The sequence below is a fragment of the Aptenodytes forsteri genome, unplaced genomic scaffold, assembly GCF_000699145.1.
Source record: "Aptenodytes forsteri isolate BGI_AS27 unplaced genomic scaffold, ASM69914v1 Scaffold143, whole genome shotgun sequence".
Lineage (NCBI taxonomy): Eukaryota > Metazoa > Chordata > Aves > Sphenisciformes > Spheniscidae > Aptenodytes > Aptenodytes forsteri.
The window spans coordinates 123,943-132,882 of NW_008794951.1; the positions used below are offsets into that span (position 1 = coordinate 123,943).

Consider the following 8,940-nt stretch of genomic DNA (forward strand, 5'->3'; position numbering starts at 1 on the left):
AAGTGCCAATTTGTTATTGCCTATATTTATACCTCATTGTAATTTTTGGGTGCAGTAAGTCTGCAAGAAAATAAAAATTGTTTTTATTCCCTATACCTGTCTCACATCTGACCAATCATCAGGGAAGAATAACCAGTGCAAGACCACTACACAAACTGTAATTCCATTTAGAATCATAGAATCATAAATCCCTCGTTTATTTGCGTTATTACTATCAAGATGATGTAGAACCTGTAACTGTGAAGATACAAAATATTTTTCAGTGCACTGTTCTTTTACAGTTTATCTTTTCTCCATAAACACACAGTACAATTTTTTGTTATAGTCCACATACTGTTTTAAATTCCGCTAAATCACAAATTAGAGGAAAGTGTACCATGGGACAGTTACAGAGGGGAGTTAGAATCCTGTGGTACTCTAACTGCCAACAGAACTGTCCACTTGAATGAAGCCCCCAGTTTCTTGAAGACTCTCTAATGAAAGCAACACCCATAGAGTTCAGCTGGAAACAGGAACCCTACAAAACCAGGTTAGACTGCCCTACCAAGCAGCGCTGCCCCAGGACTGGGAGAAATATAACAAAATTAAGCCTTTCAGAGCAGCAAAACTTCAGTCCATTAGGAATTCAAGCCTCCTAAATCAATTCAGTTACACGTAAGAACTCACAATGCCCCTGTGGATCGTTCCATCCAGATGAGCCTAAGGATTCAGCATGGATGTGTTGAGTTCTGAAGAAAAATGTGCTTTAAACGCTCAGAACCTAGGAACGTGCTGTAGCTGACAGAAGGTTACATTGCAGAGCTGGTAAGTGCACGTCGAGTTCATTCTTACTCTGTTGGCACGAATACACGCACCAAAGTACTTGAACACTAAGAGGAATTCATATTGTGGCATACAGAGACCTTGATAAGTAATTATTAAGCCCAGCAGCAACATTCATTTATTTTTGTTTTACTAAGTCCAATACATTGTGTACTGGCTGGAAACCTTAAAAAACCATGAAGGTGCAAACCCACTGGGACTGAATTGGATTGTAAGATGACAAAAATTAGCCACTGAAATTCACCACACTTTTTTCCATCAACAGTACATTCTAAGGCCCCTGTATTACTGATGCACGGCAAAATGGCCATTTAGTCTCCATAGTCTGTTCAATCACTGGACGCAAAAGATAACAAGATAGATTTATTGATATTATTAAACCCAGCCTTCTGAAGGAATAAGCTCAGCTATCAGTGACCTACTTCTTCTCAGTTAGGATCAGAAAAGAAAAGCTTGTTTAGAAAGACTTAACTATTCTTTTCTTCAGCCCAGGGGGAATATTGAAAGAGCAATTTCTGGCTTCACTTTCAACAGACATGCAAAAATACTTTCTGTTTTGGCTCTAACTGTGAGTTATTTTTCCCAGCGCTCCTAAACCTTTATGCTGCATCAGCCGTCAGAGCCTTGCTCAGGATAATTACAAAAAGTGACTGCTTGCAATGCCTCACTGAAATCTACACCTTCAAACACAGCAAGAACTTTACAATATATTTGGCATCGTTTCTAGAACATGTTTCTAGAACAGTGTCTGTTTCCACGCAAACACTGACCTTGCATTAGCATCCTCATCTTTTCATTGCCAGCAACTAGAAGCTGCTATCTACACTGTGTAAGCGTTCATTAGTAATTTGATGTTTTACAGCAAAATAAAGTGAATAAATCACCAGTTATCACACGAACCGTTCCTTATTTGAGCATTTCATTTCTTCTTAGCAGAGAAACAGCAGAGGCACAACAATATGTTCTCAGTGAAAATATTTACAGTCCAAGGATCTGGCACAAGTTTTGTTTGACTTCATCCAGGTATTTGTTGGACAGCAGTCTGAACTTCAGTAAATTATAGAGGGAAACGTCAATTTGAGATTGTTACTCTAGCCAGTTCAACACCGTTTACTGCTTGACAGTGCTCTTGGTGAGGCATTTGCTATAGGGTTATTATTCCAGACACATTTCTTTTACTGCAGCACTGCCAAAGAGCTCACAGCCAGCCTGTTCTGCAGTGCCCCAGCACCACGCTGCAACAATCGGAACACGTAACTCATACCTAGAACACAAGTAGTAAAGATAAGGAAGCCACAAATTATGTCTTGCACTTTTAATATCATAAGAACAAACTATGAAAGTTTCTAATAATAATAAAAAAAAGCAGAACGTCAGGTAGGTTTTTGTTTTTTATTTTTTTAAAATTAATCTTAAACAATTTCAAAAAGTTACAAAATATATTCAAGTGTGGAAAGTTACTTTACTGATAAAACAGCATTTCTTTATAACGTACTTTTCTCCAATCAGGATAAAGAAGCATATGCAATATCAAAACTCTCAGAACAAATCATTCATACCATCAGAACGAATCACTTTTCTCCCTTCCAAGACACAGCACAAGTATTTTAAGTCAATCTAACTGTAGTATGCCAAAAGAACAAAGCAACATAAAAACAGTGACTGGTAAAGACAATACAGGGAATATACACAAAAGAGAAGATCTATCGAGTCTTCAGTAGCCATAATTTAGTATGTGGAAGTGCTTAGCTCTTCAGCTGGCTTTGTTTCACTGACCGGCGGTACAGGAGTAACTCAGTATCAAACAGCAAAACCTGGTAGCATTAACTCCCGTTTACAGTTTAGAGCATAAACATGTTGACTTTATAGGTGCCCGTTGTAAATTTCAGATATTACAGCAGAATCAGCAACAGGGAACACGAAACCAGCCAGATGGTTTTGTACTGAATGAAATAAAAAGCATTTGTACATTCTCTTCCGCTAATTTCAGCACAGAAGTTTCAACAAGCAGCACAGAGCTGCAGCATCCCTAACTTCTCCAGCCCGTATGGAGGAGATCTGTTGTTTGTGCCATTAACTACTCAGTTGTAAAATCACTGATTTAATCTAATAGCTACATTATCACTTTGTATGCTCCATAAAAATATTTTGTAAACCAGCATTTTCAGTTATAAAGAGCAACAGCTAATCATGGTAGTACGGGATCACCCTAAGTGATCCTCATCGAAGATGATGGAAGTAGGCAGTACACAACTGGCACTTCTCCCTAGGCTGAAGCAATTATTTCCTAATAAATTTCTCTCCAAAAACCCCTGTATGCATACCAAGTCCAATTCCAAGTACGCATCTTACAAAGTAAGAGTTTAAACTGGGTTTGTCCAGCCGGGCCAGTTAGTAAGCTTCCTAAGTAACGTTCCAGGTCGTGGTGGCTTTTTTTGTTTGGTTGGGTTTTGGTTTTTTTTTTAGTATTAATTGCAGAAGTCAGGTTTCAAAGCAGCCTGCATTGGAATAACACGAAAATAACATTTGACTAAAACATTGCCTCATATATTCTGAATCTCCCAATCTGCCTAGAAAAAGCTTAAAAACTACTATAAAAATTAAAACTTGCATAAAAATATCCAGTAAGCATTTATTCCCAGGACAAGCTTATCAGGTACAGATAGAAGTGTGTCTCTCACATGTTCTGTTAAGAACAAACAGTAATGAAAGAGAAGGATCCTTTCATTCACTACATACAGAAATAACAATGTATTTACAGTTTTCAAAAATTCTGGACTTCTTGCATTGTTTTGCAGGAATTCATATTCTTCAGGCTGAAAAATAGTTACACAATAGTTCAGAACACAAACAGCTTCTGAATAGAGACGGGTTACCAACTCCAACTTACTGATGTAAAGACTGGAGTGCCTTAAAAGGAAATAAACCCACCCATTTCACCTAAACATCCCATTATCGGTGGGATTATATCACAAACTACAGATGTTTTAAGATGTTTTACACAAGTTAGATATTGCTCATTGCGATGCAAGTCATAAAAACAAGTGAGCTGCAGCCGTAACCACTTTTGTATTCAGGTTGCTGCTGTCATTGCAACATGTATTAAGATCAGAGTTACAAGTTCCCCTCATGTGTTTTCAGTTACAAGCAAGCGTACTCGCACGCACATAGCTAAATTTTGATTTTTTTTTTTACTCAGTTTAAAATAGAAACGTACCAGTTTGAAACAAGTCTGCTGATATTCAGATTTACTCTTAAGTTCCCAAGTTAAGATGGACAGTCTTAACCTGTAGTCTGGAAAACTATTTTAAAGCAGCTGAAAGCTTTAAACTGCAAATTTGAAGCAAGACACACAAAAACCCCCAGAATCAATAACGAAAGGTAATATTTAAAAGTAACATGAGAACTACAGTAAAAACCTGCATGAGAGGAAGATGGTATTTGTGTTCAGAGCTGTTCTTCTAAGTTGAAAATAATCAAAGCACCTGTTCTGAATAACAGTACTGAAGAGAAAAATTGAAGGCTTCACAGTAATACACACTTTCAGTGTCACTTTTTTACTACAATGTTTCCTGAAAAGGCAGTAGGGATTCAAAACCTGCAGACTGAATATGGGAAGAATAGTCCAAACTTCATAGCAACAGAATTAACAGTTAAAGCAAACAGAAATGATGTAACTGACCTATTTCTTACACTGTGAGACTTCAAAAGAAAAATAATCAGTTTGAAGTCCTTCACGTGCATGTGACGAGTTGTTGGCATAGGAGCTCTGAATCATTCCGCATGCCCTACATACAAATCAATGTAAATTAACTACAACCAAAGTCTAAGAAGCTTAAGCCAAAAGGAAACCTGATGAGATTATTTCGTCCTTCCATATCAGAGAAGGCAACATTAGCTTTCCAACGGATTGAGAGGTTACACACTCGGGAGCTATATTTGCTACTTTCACAAACAGTAGAAATCATTGTCAATCCTTCCTAGCCTCTTACAACCAAGAGTAGGTAGCTTTGAGAATTCTCTCTACATGCCACAAGCATCTTCTTCAAAAGAGGGAAGAAGCTACTGTAAAAACAGATCTTTTCAAGTTGAAAAAATTACACGTTTGGTCAGAATTGTACATTAAGAGGATTTTGTGTTCAAACAGTAGCAGAGTTCATTCAGCATTACATACAAGAAGTCTGGAAGTGGCAGCATAGCTGCATGTAAGGCATTTTAGGAATGATTCCTACACAGCTCACTGCCTTCAGCATTTTATTACGTTCAACTAACATGAGCAACCTCTCACATTTTAAGATTGTTTACTACTAAACCCACGGTCACCGGGATCCACCCTGAATCATCTGTAGACCTCCCATAATGACACATGCAACACGAGGAGCGAGCATTTCCCATGCGGCGAGAACGGCTGTCTGTACAGCTAACTTCAACATGTCGAATGAGAGAGGTCACGTCCCGCAGCCAGCCCTCACTAACTGGCCCAGTCCTGAAAGCGGAAACAGTCACTGGCGATCTTCCACACTGTGTTGGTAGGTGTGGCTTGTGCTGTCAGCAAGAAGTTCTGATTGAAGTAGCGCTGCTTGTCGCCATCAAATTTTACTGTCCCACTTGTCACCACGAGGACTGTCGTCTGGCCTTGAGTAGCTTGCTCTTCACAAGGAGAAACAGTATAAAGAAAACAACTCAACCAAAGACTAACAGGTAAAGAAGTAGGAAATGTACATAGAAGTTTCATTCCATTCTGGTTATACTAGTTACAGGCTAACAATTGGTTACACGTTCAGGAAAAGTACAGTTTTGTTGCATCATTTCTATACAGACAATGATGTATTCGCTCGCCAACACTGCTTTTTAAATGGCTTTTCTGTTTTCATCTCATGTTCAGTTTAGAGCACTGTAACAAAGACCTGAGTTTTTGCTTAGAACAAGCTCTCATTATTTGAGATATACGCATACATATATACATCTATTTATATTTAGCAAGTTGCATACACTTTTTCCGCCGCTATTAGAGACTATAGCTTTTTCACAGCAGAGCAAAGCAAGCGTGCTTGACATTTAGCAAGTTGCATACACTTTTTTCCGCCGCTATTAGAGACTATAGCTTTTTCACAGCAGAGCAAAGCAAGCGTGCTTGACCACAGGCTTTTTCCTTACTTATATTCCCAAAATATCCATTAGAAGTAATTTATTAACTTCTCCATTATGTAAGCCTTTCTTTAGCAGTTGTTAATCAGAAATCTAAAAGAACTTAACATCTATTCTAGATGTAAAGAAATCAAAGTACATACAGGTTAATGATTTGTTCCACATTATACTGCAGGTCAGTATCAGAGGCTACAGCAGAGGTCTCTTGACTCTTAGACATCATCAAGGACAACATAACCTGATAAGCCAGACTTTTTCAGTACATGAAAATACATCACATCTGAATATGATCTTAACAAAAAAGTCCTTAAAATATTTTCCCAGACATGAGAAAAAGAGCGGAGTTGCTGCATCTCTTGATTTGTGCTTTATTTATGCACAACTTGGCATTTCAACCCTCAGTATTTTCTCCAAGCTTGTTCCAAAAGAATTATTAAGCACTATTATAATTGCAGTTCACTTTCAACAGTTATAAAAAGACTGAAAAATAAATAAGTAAATTGTAATACAACCTTACCGTGAACAGGCTGGCAGTCCAACACATTAACCTGGAATTCACTAGATGGCAACATTTCAAAAAATTTATTCAGTTCTTCTTGCCCGGACACCGCATTACCATTCCAAACTAACGTTGCTTTGTCCAAATAAAGTCTTGTTAAAGCCTGAGTGATTATGAAAAAAGATATTTGGGGAAAATGTGTAAACACATACAATGGACAACATAGAAGACAATATTCTTTGAATCCTTATGTTGTGAATTATTGATTTCTTCTGTTACTTTGATAGATAAAATGCCCTCCTGAAATATTAGCTCCTTTTAACAATTAGTGCTCCTGACCAAGAATTAAAACAAACTGAAACATATTCTGCTTTATAAGTTGCATAGAGACTCGTATGTCTCCAAATTTAAATACTGACAAGATTCCTTTAACAAAGCTCGTGATAGAACTGAACTAGTTGCTAACAAAAGGACAGCGCTACCTTTCCAGAATAAGTTTATCACTGGGGTTTTTTTTGGAGGGTGTGTGTGCATGCAACACAGATTATGTCAGGAAACTATAATTTCAGGTAAAAAAAAAAAGTGAACACTAACAGTGGAAACTTTAAAAAAGACAGTTATCTGCAGCAGACCAGAACTTCCCAAATGTTTCATAAGCTGTAACAGTTGAGTAACTGCCTAACTCTCCTTCAAGCTGTTGATACGTCTCTGCCCAACCTACTTCTGCGCAAAGTGACTATGAAGTTAACATGCAACTGCTGGTATTTTCACATAATCTAAAAGTTATTAATTTACAATAACAATACATTTAAAATTCCAAAAAACAGTCTCCGCAGCTCTCTTTTGGTGCAAATATCTGTTACATGATACCACATCGATGTGGTCCATGAAGACTTTCAGAGCCAGATAGAGCTGTTTCCACTTTATCCTCAGGCACTCCTGAAGACTCCCAGAAACAGAAGTGATAACTGCTAATAAAAGAAGTTTGGAAAAAAATAAGCTAAATTCTGACCTCAGAGACAAATAAGCAAGTTTTATCCGCCTGTACGGACCAAACCCTGTACCTGTAAAACATAGTTGGATACAAACTGAACTATTACCATGAAGAAGTCTAAGGCACTTCCTGGCCAATACAATATATGGGAACCAACTTTCAGGTGCTTTCAAGTGTAATGCTAGTTAGAAAAGCAAGCAAAAAACACACAAGACAGTTCTAGCATCAAAATATCTACATACCCTTCTTCTTTTATCCATTGTCTCATAATAAATGTTGACAAATTCATCCGCAGCTCTACAAGCTTGATCCACGTAGGTTTTGAAATCCTGGAGAGAAGAAATCATACCAAATTACTTAAGTTCGGCAATTTGATGCAACCTAGCCATCTACGCAATTTCTCCAGCAAGTCACTTTGGTTGGTCTTTTCCATCCTCACTGAAAGATAATGTCAAATAATGTTGAAATTGATTCCAAACTCCTTTCCTACTTGCAGGAGGTACCAGCTTTTAGCAAGGTGACATTTTTAGGATTAATTTTGAATACTGATATATTTATTGTATTTAAACTGTAAATATTTACATTGAAAAATGGGCTACAGCTGGCTGCAAGTGGTGTGAACATGCAAGCATTCAGTGAAAATATTCGTTGCTGTGATGGCTGTTCTGAAATAAAGTTAAGAAACAAGATTTATTCAACGTATTTCTGAAAATTAGCAAGACCCCCATGACACTGCCACCATAGTCTCATTTTTTAAAACACCTTTATATATACATATATAAAATGTAATAATATATATAATTGGATTGGGGGGGGGGGGGCGGGGAGAAGAGAGGACGACACACACACGCTAGATGTATTCCAGTATCAATCACTCCAGTGCTATATCCACAGGTAAAAACCAAACACCACTTCTCACATCTCATTATTTTCCTTTCATCTCTCTACCTTTATTCATCCAAAGGTAACAGCCTTTGTTGTCACATCACTGCACTGTGACCTCATTCAGTTATTTGTTCAGTTTGTGTAGCTGTTTGGCCCTTGATCTCTTACAGACCCTGAACTGTGACATTCTGGAAAGCAGTGATTCTGAATTTCCTGTCCATACATCCATAAAACTGCATTTGGTTCTGTTACAATATTTTGTTTAAAATATTATCTTTTATCATTATGCTATTTCAGCATTATATTATCAGTATTTGCAACTCAATCAGTACTGCACAATTTAAATTACTTACATTTTCTTGGTAGTCTTTGATGAACATACACCAGTACTACCACGAATTCCTCCAGTATTACCACAAGAAACACTTCTATTCAGAGAAACCTTCGTACTACAAAATACTTACTAGCCTATCAAATAATCCCTGCTTACTCCACAAACCCAAATACTCTCATGTTACTACATGCTATTTGTCGTGGTTTAACCTCAGTCGGCAACTAAGCACCACGCAGCCGCTCGCTCACTCCCCCCCAC

At 37.6% G+C, this 8,940-nt stretch overlaps 1 protein-coding gene across 1 annotated transcript; it reads right to left on the reverse strand.

The window, feature by feature from the left end:
• Positions 1-3,288: 3,288 nt before the first annotated feature.
• On the reverse strand, positions 3,289-7,810 carry NXT2 (nuclear transport factor 2 like export factor 2). The gene is made up of 3 exons (XM_009275279.1): positions 7,706-7,810; positions 6,488-6,632; positions 3,289-5,472 (listed from the first exon to the last, which is right to left on the reverse strand). The coding sequence occupies exons 1-3, from the start codon at positions 7,808-7,810 to the stop codon at positions 5,294-5,296; spliced, it is 429 nt and encodes a 142-aa protein (XP_009273554.1). The 3' UTR covers positions 3,289-5,293.
• Between the last annotated feature and the right edge of the window lie 1,130 nt (positions 7,811-8,940).

What these genes read in the sequence shown, in the direction of transcription:
- NXT2 (XM_009275279.1), bottom strand. Translation starts at nt 7,810, where the DNA reads ATGATTTCTTCTCTCCAGGATTTCAAAACCTACGTGGATCAAGCTTGT. An exon ending in CAATGGATAAAAGAAGAAGG is followed by an intron (nt 6,633 to 7,705) that starts GTATGTAGATAT and finishes ATAATCACTCAG; the next exon opens with GCTTTAACAAGACTTTATTT. An exon ending in GGACTGCCAGCCTGTTCACG is followed by an intron (nt 5,473 to 6,487) that starts GTAAGGTTGTAT and finishes CTCCTTGTGAAG; the next exon opens with AGCAAGCTACTCAAGGCCAG.